The 24,254-nt window shown below is 43.7% G+C and overlaps 2 protein-coding genes across 3 annotated transcripts in view; one reads left to right on the top strand and one right to left on the bottom strand.

Moving 5' to 3' along the window:
• Positions 1-5,355: 5,355 nt before the first annotated feature.
• Positions 5,356-11,832, bottom strand: LOC109882487 (enhancer of rudimentary homolog). 2 transcript variants are annotated; one of them, XM_031829368.1, is made up of 4 exons: positions 11,678-11,832; positions 10,060-10,147; positions 8,735-8,855; positions 5,356-5,914 (listed from the first exon to the last, which is right to left on the bottom strand). In XM_031829368.1, the coding sequence occupies exons 1-4, from the start codon at positions 11,678-11,680 to the stop codon at positions 5,812-5,814; spliced, it is 315 nt and encodes a 104-aa protein (XP_031685228.1). In that variant the 5' UTR covers positions 11,681-11,832; the 3' UTR covers positions 5,356-5,811. The 2 variants fall into 2 exon arrangements, with proteins under 2 accessions (XP_031685228.1, XP_031685227.1); XM_031829367.1 differs by having other exon boundaries at positions 10,060-10,150; positions 11,678-11,799.
• A 6,377-nt stretch (positions 11,833-18,209) lies between these two features.
• psen1 (presenilin 1) overlaps positions 18,210-24,254 on the top strand; it is a 35,473-nt gene continuing 29,428 nt past the window's right edge. The window contains exons 1-2 of the mRNA XM_031829365.1: positions 18,210-18,433; positions 23,495-23,575. Of these exons, the coding sequence (XP_031685225.1) occupies positions 23,540-23,575 (36 nt within the window). The 5' untranslated portion in view covers positions 18,210-18,433; positions 23,495-23,539. The remainder of the gene's footprint in view (positions 18,434-23,494; positions 23,576-24,254) is intronic.

Here is a 24,254-nt window from a genome sequence, read left to right as displayed (position 1 = left end):
GCTTTCCACTAGTTGTTGGAACATTGCTGCTATAACAGCCTCTACTCTTCTGGGAAGGCTTTCCACTAGATGTTGGAACATTGCTGCTATAACAGCCTCCACTCTTCTGGGAAGGCTTTCTACTAGATGTTGGAACATTGCTGCTATAACAGCCTCCACTCTTCTGGGAAGGCTTTCCACTAGATGTTGGAACATTGCTGCTATAACAGCCTCCACTCTTCTAGGAAGGCTTTCCACTAGATGTTGGAACATTGCTGCTATAACAGCCCCCACTCTTCTAGGAAGGCTTTCCACTAGATGTTGGAACATTGCTGCTATAACAGCCCCCACTCTTCTAGGAAGGCTTTCCACTAGATGTTGGAACATTGCTGCTATAACAGCCCCCACTCTTCTGGGAAGGCTTTCCACTAGATGTAGGAACATTGCTGCTATAACAGCCTCCACTCTTCTGGGAAGGCTTTCCACTAGATGTCGGAACATTGCTGCTATAACAGCCCCCACTCTTCTGGGAAGGCTTTCCACTAGATGTAGGAACATTGCTGCTATAACAGCCTCCACTCTTCTGGGAAGGCTTTCCACTAGATGTTGGAACATTGCTTGAGGGACTTGCATCCATTCAGCCACGAGCAATAGTGAGGTCTGGCACTGATGATGGGCTATTAGGCCTGGCTCGCAGTCAGCGTTCCAATTCATCCCAAAGGTGTTTGCTGGGGTTGAGGTCAGGGCTCTGTACAGGCCAGTCAAGTTCTTCCACATATATCTCAACAAACCATTTCTGAATGGACCTCACTTTGTGCACCGAGGCATTGTCATGTTGGAACAGGAAAGGGCCTTCCCCAAACTGTTGCCACAAAGTAGGAAGCAAAGAATCATCTAGAATGTAATTGTATGCTGTAGCGTTAAGATTTCCCTTCACTGGATCTAAGGGCCCGAAACATGAAGAACAGCCCCAGGCCATTATTGTGCCGACGTTGCTTCCAGAGGCAGTTTGTAACTCGGTAGTGAGTGTTGCAACCGAGGACAGAACATTTTTATGTGCTACGCCCTTCAGCACCCGGCGGTCCGGTTCTGTGAACTTGTGTCACCTAACATTTTGTGTCTGAGTTGTTGTGGTTCCTAGATGTTTCCACGTCACAATAATACCACTTAGAGTTGACCAGGGGGCAGCTCTAGCAAAGCAGACATTTGACGAACTGACTTGTTGGAAAGGTGGTGTCCTATGACGGTGCCACGTTGAAAGTCACTAAGCTCTTCAGTAAGGCCCTTCTACTGCTAATGTTTGTCTATGGAGATTGCATGGCTGTGTACCCGATTTTATACACCTGTCAGTAACAGGTGTGGCTGAAATAGCCAAATCTACTCATTTGAAGGGGTGTCCATATACAGTCAGATGTTTTCTCAGAATATCATAATGTATCTGAAGGTTCCTCCAATTCCGTCCTCTTAAATTAAAATCTGTCAAATTCTATATATTTTTTTTACTTAAGAGTGGAGCTATGACGTCAGTAGATGCCCTTCATTTGGTATGAAATACTAACTATGTCTCAAGCATGTCTGCCATGCATGAGACTGGAATAAAACTCCCTGGCGATGAGAACTGGTGCATGTACACAGATTGTTCTCTGCAAGACATGAAGTTTCAAATACAACGCATTTATACGTCTCTATAAACACGTTTCCATCCACAGTTTTTAAAGACAGCTGTGATGGAAACAGGACGTTTCTGTGTAATTTTATAAAATGCCGACAGATTATTTGTTCACCCGACACGGTGGGATCTTTTTGTGTCTGTAAAATTAATTATGAGAGAAATATCGGTGGAAACGCCTTTATGCGCAAATGCGGATATAATAACCATCATACAGACGTGTAGAGTCACGTGATGATATGGTGAGTTGTCATCCCACTACGACTCAGGAAACCATGCACTTTATTAGGCGACAGGTGTAATAAATTACGATGAACCTCACAGGGTGGTGAAAGTGCACGGTGATGAGCTTGATGCTCCTTAACAATAAATATTGAGGTTCTTATTCTGGTGACGAGATGATCGACTGCCTTTAGACAACTGAAAATATTTTCGCTCTTATCCAGACTAGTACCTGCACTGTACCTGCTAGCTGATGATAGAGCGCAGATGCCAAGACCAGAGTAGGCACATTTTGATATTTAATGCAACAGTTTTTGTGAGTTGAAAATGCGATGAAAACACGTCAAACTTTCGTTTTATTCGGTACATGAAACCTTAAGCGGAAAAGTACATTTCGTATGCACTACGTCATCACGCATATTTTTATCCGGAAAAGGATCACATTTTTTTTAATGTGGATTCTATAATATTCTAATGAAAATCTGTCGCGAATCGGATGGAAAACTAGCAATAGAGTACATGTTTAATTAAAGACATATGGAAACATACATGAAAGTTGCATCATGAAGGCAAGTTGTCCTGCAAACAAGGCATGTGTGTGTGTGTGTGTGTACAAGAATAGTAAACAAACAAAAATGTATTAGTCCCAACAAGGTCAAATGCTATTACTAGAGGGTTTGGGGTTAAAGTTATGTTTAGGATTAGGAGCTAGGATTAGTTTTAGGCTTAAGTTTAGGTTTGGGGTTAAGGTTAGGAAAAATAGGATTTTGAATGTGACTGAATTGTGTGTCCCAACAAGGTTTAGTTATACAAGACTGTGTGTGTTACTGGTAATTATAAGGTAACAAATCAAACAGGGGGTATTCTTGTGTGCAGATGTGTGTGTCTTGCGATGGGGGCGTGTCGACACATCGTTAAGGTCCTTCAGTCCATCCAAAACTATTTTTTTTGTGTGTTCAAAATAAACAAAGAATAATCCTGCTGCATCATGAACATAAAACTAAGAAACATCCTTCCTTCCAATGGCAGTGACGGCCTTAGATTCAGGGGTTTTGGAGAAGTAGAGTATTTGTGTAACAGTATAACTTTAGACCGTCCCCTCGCCCATACCCGGGCGCGAACCAGGGACCCTCTGCACACATCAACAACAGTCACCCACGAAGCATCGTTACCAAGTTAACAAGTGACGTCACCGAATGAAACGCTATTTAGCGCGTACCTCCGCTAACTAGCTAGCTATTTCACATCCGTTACACTTGGAACATGGAAGTCATTGAGCAGGAGTCTGAGGAGGCTTTTACAGGATGGGTAAATGATGGTAGGTGGGTGGTGAGTTATCTCAATACCAAATCATTTCTGGGTAAAAAAAAATAAGCAGCTTTGGTTTTAGAAATGGTGGTGGGGGGGGGGGCATAACTTTTTAATTACTATTACTTAAACACTCCAAACAGCTGACCCGACCACTCAGAGGTGTCCACATGGTCCTAAAGCACACCGTTGCCTCGTTTTGTATCGCTTTCTAATTATTTCTAAAAAAATAAGCAGCTTTGGTTTCAGAATGTGTGTGGGGGGGGGGATGTCCCCCTGTCCCCATTGAAAGTTGTGCCCCTGAAAATAAGTACCTTACTGTAATTGTTCTCAATTAAAATGGTCAAAAATTCTAATAAAAAATAGCTTCTTAGCAAAGAGCAATTTCACAAGAAATAATTTTGCTAGGACTCTCTGGGAGTGGTCTGAGTGGATGGGAAAACTGAAAACTAACTGTTATTGACAGAGAGGTTTGGAGCTCTCTTTCAGATTGGTCTTTTAACTCATTTACCGCACGGTGATGTCACAGTGGAACGCCAAAACTCCATCCCACCAAAACACGCTGGCATTTCAGGCGTTCTTTTCTCTTACCCTAAATGGGCATTATCATAATGTTCATGATTTCACAGTATTACTTCAACTTCATAGTGTGGAAATATACACTGCTCAAAAAAATAAAGGGAACACTAAAATAACACATCCTAGATCTGAATGAATTAAATATTCTTATTAAATACTTTTTTCTTTACATAGTTGAATGTGCTGACAACAAAATCACACAAAAATTATCAATGGAAATCAAATTTATCAACCCATGGAGGTCTGGATTTGGAGTCACACTCAAAATTAAAGTGGAAAACCACATTACAGGCTGATCCAACTTTGATGTAATGTCCTTAAAATGAGGCTCAGTAGTGTGTATGACCTCCCTACAACGCCTGGGCATGCTCCTGATGAGGTGGCGGATGGTCTGTGCCATCCTGGATGAGCTGCACTACCTGAGCCACTTGTGTGGGTTGTAGACTCCGTCTCATGCTACCACTAGAGTGAAAGCACCGCCAGCATTCAAAAGTGACCAAAACATCAGCCAGGAAGCATAGGAACTGAGAAGTGGTCTGTGGTCACCACCTGCAGAACCACTCCTTTATTGGGGGTGTCTTGCTAATTGCCTATAATTTCCACCTGTTGTCTATTCCATTTGCACAACAGCATGTGAAATTTATCAATCAGTATTGCTTCCTAAGCGGACAGTTTGATTTCACAGAAGTGTGATGGACTTGGAGTCACATTGTGTTGTTTAAGTGTTCCCTTTATTTTTTTGAGCACGATATATATATATACACACAGTGCCTTGCGAAAGTATTCGGCCCCCTTGAACTTTGCGTCCTTTTGCCACATTTCAGGCTTCAGACAAAATTATTATTTATTATAAAAAATTTCAGTTTTTGGTTTGTTAAAAAAGTTTGAAATATCCAATAAATGTCGTTCCACTTCATGATTGTGTCCCACTTGTTGTTGATTCTTCACAAAAAAATACAGTTTTATATCTTTATGTTTGAAGCCTGAAATGTGGCAAAAGGTCGCAAAGTTCAAGGGGGCTGAATACTTTCGCAAGGCACTGTTTATACACACACACACTAAATAAAAGGGGCACAGTGCATTAGGAATGGACACAGTGAACAAAACATTAAGAACACCTTCCTAATATTGAGTTGCACCCCCTTTTGCCCTCAGAACAGCCTCAATTCATCAGGACATGGACTCTACAAGGTGTCCAAAGCGTTCCACAGGGATGCTGGCCCATGTTGACTCCAATGCTTCTCACAGTTGTGTCAAGTTGGCTGGATGTCCTTTGTGTGGTGGACCATTCTTGATACACGCGGGAAACTGTTGAGTGTCAAAAAAACAAAAAAAGAGCAGCGTTGCAGTTCTTGACACAACCTGTGTGCCTGCCACTTACTATCATATCCCCGTTCAAAGGCACTTAAATCTTTTGTCTTGATCATTTACCCTCTCAATTGCACCCATACACAATCTGTCTCCAGGCTTAAAAAGCCTTCTTTAAAAACTTGTCTCCTCACCTTCATCTACACTGAATGGTCAGGGTCAGTCTGCAGCATAGAAAGAGCAGGTGTTCCTAATGTTTTGTCCACTGTGTTTAACACAACCACGAACAGTAACAAATAATCATTTTTTATTTGAAAAGTAAAAGACACTTTTTTAGTAAAAGGGGAAATTCTTTAAATACAAACATTTTAACAAAATGTAAGCTGCCTTACCCCCCTTCCCTCTAGAAAACTAAAATATCCTGGATTCATAGCATCATTCAACCCTCCCTTTCCAAAATATCCGGAGTGAAGGTTCCCTTATGTACAGATCCAAGCCCACCCCCCCCCCCCCCAAAAAATAAACCATTAGTAGGGAAAACGCAAAACTGACCCAAGCATCTAGGGGCAAATTCCCCTGATGGTCGCATTCCAGGCAGCCTACATTGCAGATGTTGCATCCACCAATGGTTGGGCAACAGATTTCTATATCATAAGATGTGCTTAGCGGACATGATAAACACCTATCCAGGTTGTTGTGAGATCAGGCGTCTGCAGTGCAGTCATTCTGGAACTGGGCTGTAGGTCTCATTTCCCAGCCTGTTGGGCCTGGCGCCGCAGCAGCACGTAAATCTTCTCCTTGATCCAGTCCTTGTTGTACGGCTGGTACGTCTGTGAGTCCGCACGGTACCTAGGAGGAGACAGACGGAACGATATATTAAAACATGGGCTGGTACGTCTGTGAGTCCCCACGTCAATCTACTATCCCCCATAGTACAAAAGTTGACCTATTCTGTGTGAGAACTAAATATCCCAAACATAGTCTGGGACAGTTGTGGGATGCGATAGATCCCCAAATGAATACAAACATTAGTAGTGGTAGTGACTGGTTATAGTAGTAGTAGTAGTAGTGGTAGTGACTGGTTATAGTAGTAGTAGTAGTAGTAGTAGTGACTGGTTATAGTAGTAGTAGTAGTAGTAGTAGTGACTGGTTATAGTGGTAGTGACTGGTTATAGTAGTAGTAGTGACTGGTTATAGTAGTAGTAGTGGTAGTGACTGGTTATAGTAGTAGTAGTGGTAGTGACTGGTTATAGTAGTAGTAGTGGTAGTGACTGGTTATAGTAGTAGTAGTGGTAGTGACTGGTTATAGTAGTAGTAGTGGTAGTGACTGGTTATAGTAGTAGTAGTGGTAGTGACTGGTTATAGTAGTAGTAGTGGTAGTGACTGGTTATAGTAGTAGTAGTGGTAGTGACTGGTTATAGTAGTAGTAGTGGTAGTGACTGGTTATAGTAGTAGTAGCGGTAGTGACTGGTTATAGTAGTAGTAGTAGCGGTAGTGACTGGTTATAGTAGTAGCAGCGGTAGTGACTGGTTATAGTAGTAGCAGTGGTAGTGACTGGTTATAGTAGTAGTAGTAGTGGTAGTGACTGGTTATAGTAGTAGTAGTAGTGGTAGTGACTGGTTATAGTAGTAGTAGTAGTGGTAGTGACTGGTTATAGTAGTAGTGGTAGTGACTGGTTATAGTAGTAGTAGTAGTGGTAGTGACTGGTTATAGTAGTAGTAGTAGTGGTAGTGACTGGTTATAGTAGTAGTAGTGACTGGTTATAGTAGTAGTAGTGGTAGTGACTGGTTATAGTAGTAGTAGTGGTAGTGACTGGTTATAGTAGTAGTAGTGACTGGTTATAGTAGTAGTAGTAGTAGTGGTAGTGACTGGTTATAGTAGTAGTAGTAGTAGTAGTAGTAGTGGTAGTGACTGGTTATAGTAGTAGTAGTGGTAGTGACTGGTTATAGTAGTAGTAGTAGTGGTAGTGACTGGTTATAGTAGTAGTAGTAGTGGTAGTGACTGGTTATAGTAGTAGTGGTAGTGACTGGTTATAGTAGTAGTGGTAGTGACTGGTTATAGTAGTAGTAGTGGTAGTGACTGGTTATTGTAGTAGTAGTGGTAGTGACTGGTTATTGTAGTAGTAGTGGTAGTGACTGGTTATAGTAGTAGTAGTAGTGACTGGTTATAGTAGTAGTAGTAGTGACTGGTTATAGTAGTAGTAGTAGTGGTAGTGACTGGTTATAGTAGTAGTAGTAGTGGTAGTGACTGGTTATAGTAGTAGTAGTAGTAGTGGTAGTGACTGGTTATAGTAGTGGTAGTGACTGGTTATAGTAGTAGTAGTGACTGGTTATAGTAGTAGTAGTAGTGACTGGTTATAGTAGTAGTAGTGGTAGTGACTGGTTATAGTAGTAGTAGTAGTAGTGGTAGTGACTGGTTATAGTAGTAGTAGTGGTAGTGACTGGTTATAGTAGTAGTAGTAGTAGTGGTAGTGACTGGTTATAGTAGTAGTAGTGGTAGTGACTGGTTATAGTAGTGGTAGTGACTGGTTATAGTAGTAGTAGTGGTAGTGACTGGTTATAGTAGTAGTAGTGGTAGTGACTGGTTATAGTAGTAGTAGTGGTAGTGACTGGTTATAGTAGTAGTAGTGGTAGTGACTGGTTATAGTAGTAGTAGTGGTAGTGACTGGTTATAGTAGTAGTAGTGGTAGTGACTGGTTATAGTAGTAGTAGTGGTAGTGACTGGTTATAGTAGTAGTAGTGGTAGTGACTGGTTATAGTAGTAGTAGTGGTAGTGACTGGTTATAGTAGTAGTGTCTGGTTAGAGTAGTAGTGTCTGGTTATAGTAGTAGTGGTAGTGTCTGGTTATAGTAGTAGTGGTAGTGACTGGTTATAGTAGTAGTAGTGGTAGTGACTGGTTATAGTAGTAGTAGTGGTAGTGACTGGTTATAGTAGTAGTGTCTGGTTAGAGTAGTAGTGGTAGTGTCTGGTTATAGTAGTAGTGGTAGTGTCTGGTTATAGTAGTAGTGGTAGTGTCTGGTTATAGTAGTAGTGGTAGTGACTGGTTATAGTAGTAGTAGTGGTAGTGACTGGTTATAGTAGTAGTAGTGGTAGTGACTGGTTATAGTAGTAGTGTCTGGTTAGAGTAGTAGTGGTAGTGTCTGGTTATAGTAGTAGTGGTAGTGTCTGGTTATAGTAGTAGTGGTAGTGTCTGGTTATAGTAGTAGTGGTAGTGTCTGGTTATAGTAGTAGTGGTAGTGTCTGGTTATAGTAGTAGTGGTAGTGTCTGGTTATAGTAGTAGTGGTAGTGTCCCTCCCTCCCTCCAACCACCAGGCTACCTGCCTCCCTCCAACCACCAGGCTACCTGCCTCCCTCCAACCACCAGGCTACCTGCCTCCCTCCAACCACCAGGCTACCTGCCTCCCTCCAACCACCAGGCTACCTGCCTCCCTCCAACCACCAGGCTACCTGCCTCCCTCCAACCACTAGGCTACCTGCCACCTCTACACTCTAACCACTAGGCTACCTGCCTCCTTCCACCTGTTGTGGTGGAAAGTCCCTCCAGCCAAAATGCATACACCAATTTACACTTTTAAATCTTTGACAGGGACGGTGTACTTCAGGAAAAGGTTGGAAAATCCAGGCACACCGAAATCCGTGTGAAAAACCAAGTACCGCAGTTTGACTTACACCAAGCAGCTGAGGTCAGCCAGGTCATGGATGAAGTCAAACAGTTGACTGATGTCATAGGTGATGGATGGTGTGTTGGGGTTCATTCTCTTCAGGTGCTCCTCGTACATCTTACACACGCCTGGAAGGAGAGTCATACATCCGTCACAGGCATCAAAATTCACCCACAACTGACAACAGGTCTAGGCATAATTGAGAAAGTGATTAGGTCATTTTCTGAATTGCACAGCGTACATGCAGCGCCATTAAAAAGAGGATTGTTAGCCTTTTAGATACCCCACAGTGCACGATAATCAAGTCTATTCCTGTTGAAATAGTAAACCACTACTTTAAGATAACGCACCCCCAAGCATTCAGTTGGGACAAGGACTGGGTATTTAGCCTATGGGGTGGAGCTCTCAACCCTGTTCCTGTAGAGCTGCCGTCCTATAGGTTCACTCCAAGCCTGTTCTCGTAGAGCTACCCTCCTATAGGTTCACTCCAAGCCTGTTCCCGGAGAGCTACCGTCCTATAGGTTCACTCCAAGCCTGTTCCCGGAGAGCTACCGTCCTATAGGTTCACTCCAAGCCTGTTCCCGTAGAGCTACCCTCCTATAGGTTCACTCCAAGCCTGTTCTCGTAGAGCTACCCTCCTATAGGTTCACTCCAAGCCTGTTCCCGGAGAGCTACCGTCCTATAGGTTCACTCCAAGCCTGTTCTCGTAGAGCTACCCTCCTATAGGTTCACTCCAAGCCTGTTCTCGTAGAGCTACCCTCCTATAGGTTCACTCCAAGCCTGTTCCCGGAGAGCTACCGTCCTATAGGTTCACTCCATGCCTGTTCTCGTAGAGCTACCCTCCTATAGGTTCACTCCAAGCCTGTTCCCGGAGAGCTACCGTCCTCTAGGTTCACTCCAAGCCTGTTCTCGTAGAGCTACCCTCCTATAGGTTCACTCCAAGCCTGTTCCCGTAGAGCTACCCTCCTATAGGTTCACTCCAAGCCTGTTCCCGTAGAGCTACCCTCCTATAGGTTCACTCCAAGCCTGTTCCCGTAGAGCTACCGTCCTATAGGTTCACTCCAAGCCTGTTCCCAGAGAGCTACCGTCCTATAGGTTCACTCCAACCCTGTTCCCGGAGAGCTACCGTCCTATAGGTTCACTCCAAGGCTGTTCCCGGAGAGCTACCGTCCTATAGGTTCACTCCAAGCCTGTTCCCGTAGAGCTACCGTCCTATAGGTTCACTCCAACCCTGTTCCCAGAGAACTACCGTCCTATAGGTTCACTCCAACCCTGTTCCCAGAGAACTACCGTCCTATAGGTTCACTTCAACCCTGTTCCCTGTCAAATTACCTTCCATGCACTCGTTGACTGATTCATAGTCAGCATATGTCCGTCCCTCTGGTCTCTTGGTGGGCTGGACCAACAGGATCGTATGAGACTGCAACAATAACAGAACGCAGTAGACATGTCAGTTCTCAAATCAACTTTTCAGTTTCAGTAAGATTAATACAACTCAAATACCAGGTTAGTGGTATTTTATAGCATCTCAGTCAAGCAGTAGAACACACAGCCCCGTTCAAGCAGTAGAACACACAGCCCCGTTCAAGCAGTAGAACACACTGCCCCGTTCAAGCAGTAGAACACACTGCCCCGTTCAAGCAGTAGAACACACTGCCCCGTTCAAGCAGTAGAACACACTGCCCCGTTCAAGCAGTAGAACACACTGCCCCGTTCAAGCAGTAGAACACACTGCCCCGTTCAAGCAGTAGAACACACTGCCCCGTCGAGCAGTAGAACACACTGCCCCGTCGAGCAGTAGAACACACTGCCCCGTCGAGCAGTAGAACACACTGCCCCGTCGAGCAGTAGAACACACTGCCCCGTCGAGCAGTAGAACACACTGCCCCGTCGAGCAGTAGAACACACTGCCCCGTCGAGCAGTAGAACACACTGCCCCGTCGAGCAGTAGAACACACTGCCCCGTCGAGCAGTAGAACACACTGCCCCGTCGAGCAGTAGAACACACTGCCCCGTCGAGCAGTAGAACACACTGCCCCGTCGAGCAGTAGAACACACTGCCCCGTCGAGCAGTAGAACACACTGCCCCGTCGAGCAGTAGAACACACTGCCCCGTCGAGCAGTAGAACACACTGCCCCGTCGAGCAGTAGAACACACTGCCCCGTCGAGCAGTAGAACACACTGCCCCGTCGAGCAGTAGAACACACTGCCCCGTCGAGCAGTAGAACACACTGCCCCGTCGAGCAGTAGAACACACTGCCCCGTCGAGCAGTAGAACACACAGCCCAGACACTGTAGCAGTTTCACACAGATCCACAAGCTGCCTCCAGTTGAGGAACCACACTTTCTCCCGAATTAGGCTTGTGTTCAGTGCATGCTCCATTACACAGGTGGCCGCCGCTGTCTGTCTTCTATAAAACATGCGCTGTAACATGGATATATGGCCGTGTGGAAACAAGGTGAGTATCTTTTTCACCTTTTTATTATTTCTCGCTGATATGAAAGAGAAGGTCCTTATGCCTCCAAACCCGTACCGCAAGCGACGCGTTTTAATGTTCAGATTGAGTTTCGGGATTTTTAACTAAACCTCCCCCTTACATGAGACGCCATTGTCCAATGACGAATGTAATGTGGAACAGAGTGATGACAAAGGGCTACAGTAACTCGGAATACAACACAGGATGACAATGACTGGTCAATTAACACGCAGACTGAAATATATAGCTGAACATTATTATAACACGATGTAATATAAGAAGCTGGTATACGACAGTCATATGTTTAAAAACGACTCACTTCATTAGCAAACTAGTTAACGTTCATCCGTTCGTTGATTGACATGCGTGCACAGTTTTAAAACAAGGCTAGCTGGTAATCTACTCAATTTTCCCCAGGTAAACTACTCGAATGCAAATCTATTGATGTTATTTTAAAAAAAATACAACTAACCATAATTCCTTCACCGTGCTCTTGAAGTAAGTAAGATTTCTCGTGCTACACGATTTAGATTTGATGGCACAACAAGACCGGAAGTGACTTTTGATACCGGAAGAAATACTTTCGGAACGCAAGAAGGGTTAGTGCTATTTTCGATCCTTGGGACGTTCCTAAACAAGTGTTACCATGTTTGCGCTATTCAAGCTAAAATTGGACTGCTTTGAAAACGATGTCGCGGGTGAAAATGTATTGGTGGCTGTCTGCTGGTTTTGTGGCTATTTCTAACTTGCACCGCGGTCGCCATGGCATTTTTCTTAAATATACACATATATTTGTGTGTGACCTGCTGCTGACTGTCAGGCACGCTGTTCCTCAGTAGCCCATTCCAGTAGGCCATTGGGAAACACAAGCACTTCTTATCTCGAAATCGCCTCGCTATTCATGTTGAATAAATTAGTCTGTTAATTTTAGCTAAGAAAGCTGCTAAATCGTTCAGTTTACATCTTGTCAAGTCTACTGTATACTATCTGAAATGAGATGTAGGCCTATCAGGGGCTGTAGGCTACCTACCTTTTATCTAAGCAAACGATGGCAAAATTGAATGACAATCATAAACCCTTATTTTTGTTAGTAGCCTATGCCTATTCAAATTACAAGTCAATCTCTGAAAAGGGCCATTTATAACGTTTTTTAGTCTGAACATCTGGCACATAATAACAGCACAATTGCCAAGTGTTCATCTAAGTGTTTCTTGCTCAGAGATTGAGATCCACTGCCCAACTTTCATCACTCAAACTCTTCTGTCAGATGTACTATAGTTATGCATATGTGCAAAGGGGATTTATTTACAATTATAAACCTGGTTCGAGCCTTGAATACTGATTGGCTGAAAGCCGTGGTATATTTAAGAATTAAAGCCCGAGGGGGGTGTGATATATGGACAATATACCACAGCTAAGGTCTGTTCTTAAGCTCGACGCAAAGCGGAGTGGCTGGATACAGCCCTTAGTTGTGGTATATTGGTCATATATCCAAAATCCCAGAGGTTCCTTATTGCTAATATAAACTGGTTACCAACCTACTTAGAGCAGTAAAAATGCATGTTTTGTCCTACCAGTGTTATACGGTCTGATATACTACGGCTGTCAGCCAATCAGCATTCAGGTTTCGAACCACCCAGTTTATAACAGACCATATACCACAGGTATGACAAAACACGCCTTTTTACTGTTCTAATTACGTTGGTAACCAGTATATAATAGCAATAAGGCATCTCAGGGACTTGTGGAAGACATCCCTATCCCATTGAAGTTAAGAAAATATTAAAAGGTTACGGTGAGGGTTAGGTAAGGGTTAATGGTTAAGGTAGGTGGTTAAAAGGGATACTTCGAGATTCTGGCAATGAAGCTGTTTATCTACTTCCCCAGAGTCAGATGAACTCATGGATACCATCCAGTATGAAGGAAGTTAGAGGTACTTTCACGAGCCAATGCTAACTAGCGTTAGCGCAATGTATGCGAGTCTATATGATCTACTATTATGCTAGCTGATACCATACACTTCCAGTCATTGCGCTAACGCTAATTAGCAATTGGGTCAAAACACAAAACATGAAACATGACATCATACAGGACATAATAAACAAGAACAGCTCAAGGACATTATGATGTACATTCTTTTAAAGGCACATATAGCCTACATACATACATATCAATACATATTAAGGAGAGGCCTTGTGCCTTGAAGTGTTGTTTTATCTGCCCTCATATCAATGCATACAAACTATCTAGGTCCAATAGGGGAGAGGCCTTGTGCCTTGAAGTGTTGCTTTCTCAGTTTTTTTAAACCAGGTTTGCTGTTAATTTGAGCAATATGAGATGGAACAGAGTTCCATGCAATAAGGGCTCTCTATAATCCTGTACACTTTCTTGAATATGTTCTGGATTTGGGGACTGTGAAAAGACCCCTGGTGGCATGTCTGGTGGGGTAAGTGTGTGTCAGAGCTGTGTGTAAGTTAACTATGCAAACAATTTGGGATTTCCAACACATTAATGTTTCTTATTAAAAAAGAAGAAGTTATTCAAGCAGTCTCTCCACAAGTCTCAGCCAAGAGAGACTGGCAGCATAGTATTTATATCAGCCCTCTGATTACAATGAAGAGCAAGACGTGCAGCTCTGTTCTGGGCCACCTGCAACTTAACTAGGTCTTTCCTTGCAGCACTGGACCACACGACTGGACAATAATCAAGATTAGATAAAACTAGAGCCTGCAGGACTTCCTTTTTGGAGAGTGGTGTCAAAAAAGCAGCGCATCTATTTTTCCCCATCAAGATTTACATGCTAAAATCGCCACTGCATTTAAAGTACACCAACATTTTTTCCCCCATCATTCTTTATGTCATTGATCTTGGCCTCATAATACAGTTTCTTGTTCTTCTTGTTGAGTTTAGTCACATCATTTCTCAGTTTGCAGTAAGTCAGCCAGTCAGAAGTGCAGCCGGACATATTAGCCACTCCTTTTGCCCCTATCTCTTTCAACCATATAGTTTTGCAATTCCTCATCAATCCATGGAGCCTTAACAGTTCTAACAGTCAGTTTCTTAACAGGTTCATGTTTATCAATAACTGGAAGAAGCAATTTCATAAGTTCATCAAGTGCAGCGTCTGGATGCTCCTCATTAATCACATCAGACCAACAAATATTTTATATGTTTAGTGAGTCCTCCAGATCAGAGGCAGTAGGGATAACCAGGGATGTTCTCTGTTTAGTGAGTCCTGATCAGAGGCAGTAGGGATGACCAGGGATGTTCTCTGTTTAGTGAGTCCTGATCAGAGGCAGTAGGGATGACCAGGGATGTTCTCTGTTTAGTGAGTCCTGATCAGAGGCAGTAGGGATGACCAGGGATGTTCTCTGTTTAGTGAGTCCTGATCAGAGGCAGTAGGGATGACCAGGGATGTTCTCTGTTTAGTGAGTCCTCCAGATCAGAGGCAGTAGGGATGACCAGGGATGTTCTCTCGATAAGTGCGTGAATTGGACCATTTTCCTTTTGTGTGTCAAGAAAAATTTATGGAGTAAAAAGTACATAATTTTCTTTAGGTAATGTAGTGAACAAAAAGTAAAAGTTGGTAAAAACATAAATAGTAAAGTAAAGTACAGATACCCCCCAAAAAACAACTGAAGTAGTACTTGAAAGTATTTTTACTGAAGTACTTTACACCACTGAATATATTCAGGTCCCCAAAAAGTAAGACCTCTCTGTTTCCAGAACATACTATAAGAGAGACCCAGACACGGGAGGCAGATGGTTTGAGTCTTGATATCTATTAAACAATCCAAAAGGGGGAGGCAAGAGAATGGTCGTGGACAGGTCAAAGGTCAAAACCAGTTCAGAGACCAGGAGGTACAGAGTGACAGGCAGGCTCGAGGTCAGGGCAGGCAGACTGGTCAGGCAGGCAGGTACGGAGTCCAGAAAACAGGTCAGGGTCAAAATTAGGAGGACTAACAAAAGAGAATAGAAGCAGGAGTACGGGAAAAACACTGGTTGACTTGAAAAACATACAAGACGAACTGGCACAGAGAGACAGGAAACACAGGGATAAATACACTGGTACAGAGAGACAGGAAACACAGGGATAAATACACTGGTACAGAGAGACAGGAAACACAGGGATAAATACACTGGTACAGAGAGACAGGAAACACAGGGATAAATACACTGACACAGAGAGACAGGAAACACAGGGATAAATACACTTGCACAGAGAGACAGGAAACACAGGGATAAATACACTGGCAGAGAGAGACAGGAAACAGGGATAAATACACTGGTACAGAGAGACAGGAAACACAGGGATAAATACACTGGTACAGAGAGACAGGAAACACAGGGATAAATACACTGGTACAGAGAGACAGGAAACACAGGGATAAATACACTGGTACAGAGAGACAGGAAACACAGGGATAAATACACTGTGGAAAATAAGCGACACCTGGAGGGGGTGGAGACAATCACAAGGACAGGTGAAACAGATCAGGGTGTTACACATACACTATCAAGCATTTCACACACATTATTTAGATACTGACTGTTAGCACTTGGTGGCCTATAGCAACACCCCAAAAGAAAAGGCTTTAAATGAAGTACCAGGGGAACACTTCAATAACACTTAAGATCTTCTCTAAGCATTACAGGGATATGGCTCTGAATATATATAACAACACCTTCCATATAAACATTACAGGGATATGGCTCTGAATATATATAACACCTCCCCTATAAACATTACAGGGATATGGCTCTGAATATATACAACACCTCCCCTATAAACATTACAGGGATATGGCTCTGAATATATACAACACCTCCCCTATAAACATTACAGGGATATGGCTCTGAATATATACAACACCTCCCCTATAAACATTACAGGGATATGGCTCTGAATATATACAGTAACACCTCCCCTATAAACATTACAGGGATATGGCTCTGAATATATACAACACCTCCCCTATAAACATTACAGGGATATGGCTCTGAATATATACAGCAACACCTCCCCTATAAACATTACAGGGATATGGCTCTGAATATATACAGCAACACCTCCCCTATAAACATTACAGGGATATGGCTCTGAATATATACAACACCTCCCCTATAAACATTACAGGGATATGGCTCTGAATATATACAGCAACACCTCCCCTATAAACATTACAGGGATATGGCTCTGAATATATACAGCAACACCTCCCCTATAAACATTACAGGGATATGGCTCTGAATATATACAGCAACACCTCCCCTATAAACATTACAGGGATATGGCTCTGAATATATACAACACCTCCCCTATAAACATTACAGGGATATGGCTCTGAATATATACAGCAACACCTCCCCTATAAACATTACAGGGATATGGCCCTGAATATATACAACACCTCCCCTATAAACATTACAGGGATATGGCTCTGAATATATACAGTAACACCTCCCCTATAAACATTACAGGGATATGACTCTGAATATATACAACACATCCCCTATAAACATTACAGGGATATGGCTCTGAATATATACAACACCTCCCCTATAAACATTACAGGGATACGGCTCTGAATATATACAACACCTCCCCTATAAACATTACAGGGATACGGCTCTGAATATATACAACACCTCCCCTATAAACATTACAGGGATATGGCTCTGAATATATACAGTAACACCTCCCCTATAAACATTACAGGGATATGGCTCTGAATATATATAACAACACCTCCCCTATAAACATTACAGGGATATGGCTCTGAATATATATAACAACACCTCCCCTATAAACATTACAGGGAATATGGCTCTGAATATATACAACAACACCTCCCCTATAAACATTACAGGGATATGGCTCTGAATATATACAACACCTCCCCTATAAACATTACAGGGATATGGCTCTGAATATATACAGTAACACCTCCCCTATAAACATTACAGGGATATGGCTCTGAATATATACAACACCTCCCCTATAAACATTACAGGGATATGGCTCTGAATATATACAGTAACACCTCCCCTATAAACATTACAGGGATATGGCTCTGAATATATATAACAACACCTCCCCTATAAACATTACAGGGATATGGCTCTGAATATATATAACAACACCTCCCCTATAAACATTACAGGGAATATGGCTCTGAATATATACAACAACACCTCCCCTATAAACATTACAGGGATATGGCTCTGAATATATACAACACCTCCCCTATAAACATTACAGGGATATGGCTCTGAATATATACAACACCTCCCCTATAAACATTACAGGGATATGGCTCTGAATATATACAGTAACACCTCCCCTATAAACATTACAGGGATATGGCTCTGAATATATACAACACCTCCCCTATAAACATTACAGGGATATGGCTCTGAATATATACAACACCTCCCCCATAAGCATTCCTGTCTCTTCTATAGATGTTATATCCTTGTATTGCTACTGCTGTTTCATCAAATGAATTATCCAAGTGAGTCTCAGAAATGGCTAATATATGAACGTTATCCGATGTGAGCAAGTTATTGATTTCATGAACCTTATTTCTAAGGCTACATGTATTAATATGGTCTGTTTTCGGTCCTTTCCTGGGTAGCTGATCAGAGAGAGACATAATTTGGAAAAGAACCAACAAAGCAAGAGAAACAAAATATTAATTCAGCAGGCCACTCATCAATTGGTGTATGTGTGTGCTGTAGGGTTGAAGCAACGACCCCACAGGCTTGGCTCTCTCATCCCTTCCAGGCTTCCGGGAGGGAGGGTGGACAATGAGCCTGTCATAGCGGATGTAAGCAATGTCCCCACGCGCTCTGGCAGCTTTCATGACTGGGATCAGTTATTTCCTCTAGTTAGAAACTTCCTTAAAACTACACACAACATAACAAATGTATCCACGAGTCTGACTCTGGGGATGTAGACAAAAAAAAAGTTTAATTTCTAAAAATCCCGATTCCCGAAGTAACCCTTTATTAAGGTTCGGGGTTTTTAGGTATGAACTTCCCAAACATCCCAGATAGCACTGACCATAGGGGAAAGTACGGCAGCCTAATGGTGTCTTGAACATAGAAAGGAACAACAAGGAAGACAATTACCGGGTTTCAACCGCAGAATTTCAACACATTCAACCTTTTTCTTTTAAAATTAAATCATTGAAGCAAGCAAGCCAGTACCGCCTTGTGATAGTAGGTAAGAAACAGCAGCAAAATGTGCTTGTCAGTAAACTCGACCTTCTCTAAACAAAGCAGAAATGGATGTTAGTCAAGCTAAGCTAAAATAGCTGGGAATCGGGAAGAGGAAAAGTGAATTATTTACCTAACAGTAACGTTAGCTACTGACCACGCCTTTGTTATGGAAAGGAAATTGTTGAATTCAATGCGGATTGGAGTATTTGGGGCTAATATAGCTCGTTTGTTATACCATGCATTATGCTAGTTACTAGATAGACAGGAGGAGGGACGACTGGTGAATTCCTCGACCAGACGCTTTTTTTTGGCGTATTGTCTCCGATCGCAATGTACATTCCACCTTGTGACAAAACAAACAAATAAATTAAGGCAGTACCATCTAACCCTGCACTTATACACTATCCCCCCCCCCCCCCCCCCCCCCCAAAAAAAAACGATCCCAGTGGCTCCCTGGGCGAACCCTGCCTTCGGTTCTGCACTACCTGTCATTTCTATTCAGACATTTTGGAACAACACAAATAAATAATCATAACATTTAACACTATATAAAAAATATGTATACAAAAATAAGACTCGTAAATATCAAAAAGAAGTAGCAAAGACAAATAGAAACAAATTTGTGTTGATTTGGCACTCGAGCGTCAGTACATTACCCATCCCCCAACACTCAACCAAGAGGCAAGACTAAACCAATTCACCTTGGTGCTGTGTAGACTCGTTTTATATTATTCTTAACGATTTCACACAAACCAGGAAAAAAAGTCAACAATATGTCTGTGAAACTATATATTCACCATATTATGACTGAAGTGTGGTTTATTTGGTAGCATTTCCTAGTGTGACTGATTTGACTAATTGCATTAGTACTGTACAAAGTTAGAGGTGTGCTATTTGATAGATTCCCCCGCTCCCCCTACCCTGGGCTTCCAGTGGGGAGACCTGAGGTCAACCTACCCCCTCCCCATCTCGTACTTCTGAGTGAGAGACCTTCCCAGGCAGTAGCCTCCCTAGCTCACAAACTAGAATCAGGGCGCCCACTCCGACAAGGTTAATTGACCCACAGTCCCAAACGGTGACAAGATATTATTGATGTGACAAGGCAAATGAACAATAGAAAACCGATCACGCAAAATATCACCATTCCGATTTTATTTTTCTTGTTGTTGTGCGGTTGTTCTGTTTCGCCCCCCTGACAAGATGCCACGCTGGGTGGCTGCCCATGTCACCTATGCCTAAATCCACCACTTTCCAATCCCACTACTCGGACCTAAACGATCCTACACCAGGCCATGGGCCTGGGAGGATGGAACCCCCTTCTCTCATAACCTACTGTAGATCTTCTGGACAGAAATCTCCCAACATTTCTCTGCTGCTGCAACTACCACATATCTTGTGTGATTTCCACCTTTCTAAAACTCATCCTCTCTGGCTGTCTCATCAGGCCTACTCAATGGCGGGGCCTCCCAGTCAACTCACTCACCCATGGGCTGTCCTCTACTCTCTTCACTGTCTCAGCATAGGACATTTTCTGCCCCAGCTGCATGGGGGACCCCCACAGTTGACACAGTGCTTTCTCTATCCCAACTGTACACCCCTTCTGATTATACCCGCCTGCATGTTTCTCACATCGTGGGAATCTCATTTCTACACACAGCTGCAACATGTAAGAGTCCTTGGCACCTAAAGCACTGAAGCGGGTTCGGAACATATGCCCTCACAGAATGGCAAATATAACCTAACCGGGACCTTATTAGGAAGAAACTCCGTGCCAAAGCTCAACAAGACAGACCGGGTATTCTCAGACTCGCCACCGGGTCTACGTCTCACAGTGGGCGTCACAGAAACGAGGAATATTCGTTTTGATTTGATCCACCTTTACACTCAACGCTGCTCCACTGACCCCTTTTAGCACCGTAGGCTGAGCCCCAAGCAGCGCGACTCGAATCGCCCGATACAACAAAAAACATAAACGATTCCACTTCTCTAAACTTTCACAGATGCGAAACCATTCCCAGTTTGTCCTTTACCCAGCCTGACACAATGTATGCGTCAATGGGTCGGCCAAAGAGCAGCAATCCAAGTCTTTCCAAAAAATCTTACTCCAACCGGTCCAAAATCTTCTCTGGTAGCATTCTCAGGGCGTTGGAAGACTCCATTACACCTGTTGCCACAAATAGACCCAGTTTATCCTGGAATGGCTCTACCTCAAATTACACCTGTCGCCACAAATAGACCCAGTTTATCCTGGAATGGCTCTACCTCAGAGCGCTCACTACTGCCGTCTGACACCATTTCCAGATTCTCAAGAGAGCATGAAGACCTGTAAGTCATTACTTGGTTTTGTAATGAGGAGAACGATGTACTGTATAGTCTTCCCACGTATCATGTATGGCAATTCAAAATGAAGATGTCAGATGGTACAGATGCTCTAGTCTCTACTCCAAAATTAAACACAATCAGTTGGCCTACAATTATTAGTGATTTGGTATTGGATTTTGAATAGCCTCGTAATAATTAGAACATTTGACATGTTCCCTAATAGGCCTACAACATTACCTCTAGCTACAGAATGTGTCACCACCATGCGGTTCCACCTCGTCACTTCTCTTCTTCATTCCTTTCTCCAGCACGCGGGCTGTCAACAGTTGAAATTAAATATATGTTTTTTTTTGTTGCGAACATGTTACTATTGATGTTCCTGAACAGATTTAACTTGACTTCCCAAATTAAGCCAAATGGTTAGCCACAGGAAACAGGGTTGGCTCAGAGCCCATGGCATACAGAGTCTGTGCAGAATATCAGCTGTTACGCTGCAGCAAGAGGCCGCATGCTTCTCAAACAGTGGTTGAGGTGTGGAGTGAACTAACCGGAGGAGCTTACCCACAGGAGTGAACTAACCGGAGGAGCTTACCCACAGGAGTGAACTAACCGGAGGAGCTTACCCACAGGAGTGAACTAACCGGAGGAGCTTACCCACAGGAGTGAACTAACCGGAGGAGCTTACCCGCAGGAGTGAACTAACCGGAGGAGCTTACCCACAGGAGTGAACTAACCGGAGGAGCTTACCCGCAGGAGTGAACTAACCGGAGGAGCTTACCCACAGGAGTGAACTAACCGGAGGAGCTTACCCGCAGGAGTGAACTAACCGGAGGAGCTTACCCGCAGGAGTGAACTAACCGGAGGAGCTTACCCACAGGAGTGAACTAACCGGAGGAGCTTACCCGCAGGAGTGAACTAACCGGAGGAGCTTACCCGGAGGAGTGAACTAACCGGAGGAGCTTACCCACAGGAGAGAACTAACCGGAGGAGCTTACCCACAGGAGTGAACTAACCGGAGGAGCTTACCCGCAGGAGTGAACTAACCGGAGGAGCTTACCCACAGGAGTGAACTAACCGGAGGAGCTTACCCACAGGAGAGAAATAACCGGAGGAGCTTACCCGCAAGAGCTTACCCACAGGAGTGAACTAACCGGAGGAGTGAACTAACCGGAGGAGCTTACCCACAGGAGTGAACTAACCGGAGGAGCTTACCCGCAGGAGTGAACTAACCAGAGGAGCTTACCCACAGGAGTGAACTAACCGGAGGAGCTTACCCACAGGAGAGAACTAACCGGAGGAGCTTACCCACAGGAGAGAAATAACCGGAGGAGCTTACCCGCAAGAGCTTACCCACAGGAGTGAACTAACCGGAGGAGTGAACTAACCGGAGGAGCTTACCCACAGGAGTGAACTAACCGGAGGAGCTTACCCGGAGGAGTGAACTAACCGGAGGAGCTTACCCACAGGAGAGAACTAACCGGAGGAGCTTACCCACAGGAGTGAACTAACCGGAGGAGCTTACCCACAGGAGTGAACTAACCGGAGGAGCTTACCCACAGGAGAGAACTAACCGGAGGAGCTTACCCACAGGAGAGAAATAACCGGAGGAGCTTACCCGCAAGAGCTTACCCACAGGAGTGAACTAACCGGAGGAGTGAACTAACCGGAGGAGCTTACCCACAGGAGTGAACTAACCGGAGGAGCTTACCCGCAGGAGTGAACTAACCAGAGGAGCTTACCCACAGGAGTGAACTAACCCGGAGGAGCTTACCCACAGGAGAGAACTAACCGGAGGAGCTTACCCACAGGAGAGAAATAACCGGAGGAGCTTACCCGCAAGAGCTTACCCACAGGAGTGAACTAACCGGAGGAGTTTACCCACAGGAGAGAAATAACCGGAGGAGCTTACCCGCAAGAGCTTACCCACAGGAGTGAACTAACCGGAGGAGTGAACTAACCGGAGGAGCTTACCCACAGGAGTGAACTAACCAGAGGAGCTTACCCGCAGGAGTGAACTAACCAGAGGAGCTTACCCACAGGAGTGAACTAACCCGGAGGAGCTTACCCGCAGGAGTGAACTAACCGGAGGAGCTTACCAGCAGGAGCTTACACCGGTCGGTGCTGTGCTTCCTCTCTGGGTCGGTGCCGTGCATCCTCTCTGGTCGGTGCCGTGTTTCCTCTCCGGTCGGTGCCGTGTTTCCTCTCCGGAAGCTATCCGGTATGTTTGGGAGAACCCTACCCTAAACCTTAAAGGGATACTTCAGGATTTTGACAATTAAGCCCTTTATCTACAAGCCCTTTATCGACAGTGTCCCACCGCCAGCTCGGGATTCGATCCATTAACCTTTCGGTTACTGGCCCAACGCTCTAACCACTAAGCTACCTGCCGCCCCAAAAACACCATTATGTGGTTCTGTTATTATATGGTTCTGTTATCATATGGTTCTGTTATTATATGCTGTGGTTCTGTTATTATATGGTTCTGTTATTAAATGGTTCTGTTATTATATGCTGTGGTTCTGTTATTAAATGGTTCTGTTATTAAATGGTTCTGTTATTAAATGGTTCTGTTATTAAATGGTTCTGTTATTATATGGTTCTGTTATTATATGGTTCTGTTATTAAATGGTTCTGTTATTATATGGTTCTGTTATTAAATGGTTCTGTTATTATATGGTTCTGTTATTATATGGTTCTGTTTATTATATGGCGTGTATTAACCAGGATTCTGTTCTTATACCAGGCCAAACTGAACAACTGGGCTTGTATGTGAGTCTGTTCTTATACCATGGCCAACAACGGGGAGGATATCGAGAACAACACGGTGAGTTACTTCTAAATCACAGCAGAATTATGACAAGGAAATAATGTGTGTTTTGTCACTTGCAGATTGTAACCTATAGTAAAGGCACATTCATGGCGGTGACATTTGCAGTTAAAAAGTAAATCATTAGTCATATGTTATGGAATATATTTCACATGCTCTTTCGTGCCGTCATTCGTTCTGCTCCTGAAGATTTGAAGAGTGTTGGCTGGCCATTACAGGAGGCAAAGTCCTTCTAGGCTGTTTCTCTGCTGACCCTTAAACCACACGAAGCCGCTCAACTTCCAACATGTAAATAACACCGATGAAAGACGGTTTATATCACTGCACTGTTGGAGCTAGAAACACCAAGCGTTTCGCTACACCCGCAATAACATCTGCTAAACATGGGCATGTGACCAATAACATAGTATTTTATTTGACATGCCTGCCTTCTCAGCCTCAGTTCTTAATAAACACGTTCAGTGAAGGATAGGGGCTGTGACCGGTTCGATGGAGCCAATTCTTCCTGGTGATTTATTGAAGTTATTCAACCAGGAAACCCCCCTTTTTTAGAAATCGCATATCCTGTTTTTATTCAGAAGATCAGGAGTAAGTTAAGGCTCATGTCTAAACTGTCCTGACAGCCTTGGCACCTCAACACTCTCCCTAGATGGGCCTGTCTGTCCTGACAGCCTTG

This window comes from Oncorhynchus kisutch, linkage group LG7 (genome assembly GCF_002021735.2).
Source record: "Oncorhynchus kisutch isolate 150728-3 linkage group LG7, Okis_V2, whole genome shotgun sequence".
Lineage (NCBI taxonomy): Eukaryota > Metazoa > Chordata > Actinopteri > Salmoniformes > Salmonidae > Oncorhynchus > Oncorhynchus kisutch.
This window is presented reverse-complemented; position numbering and strand designations above follow the sequence as displayed.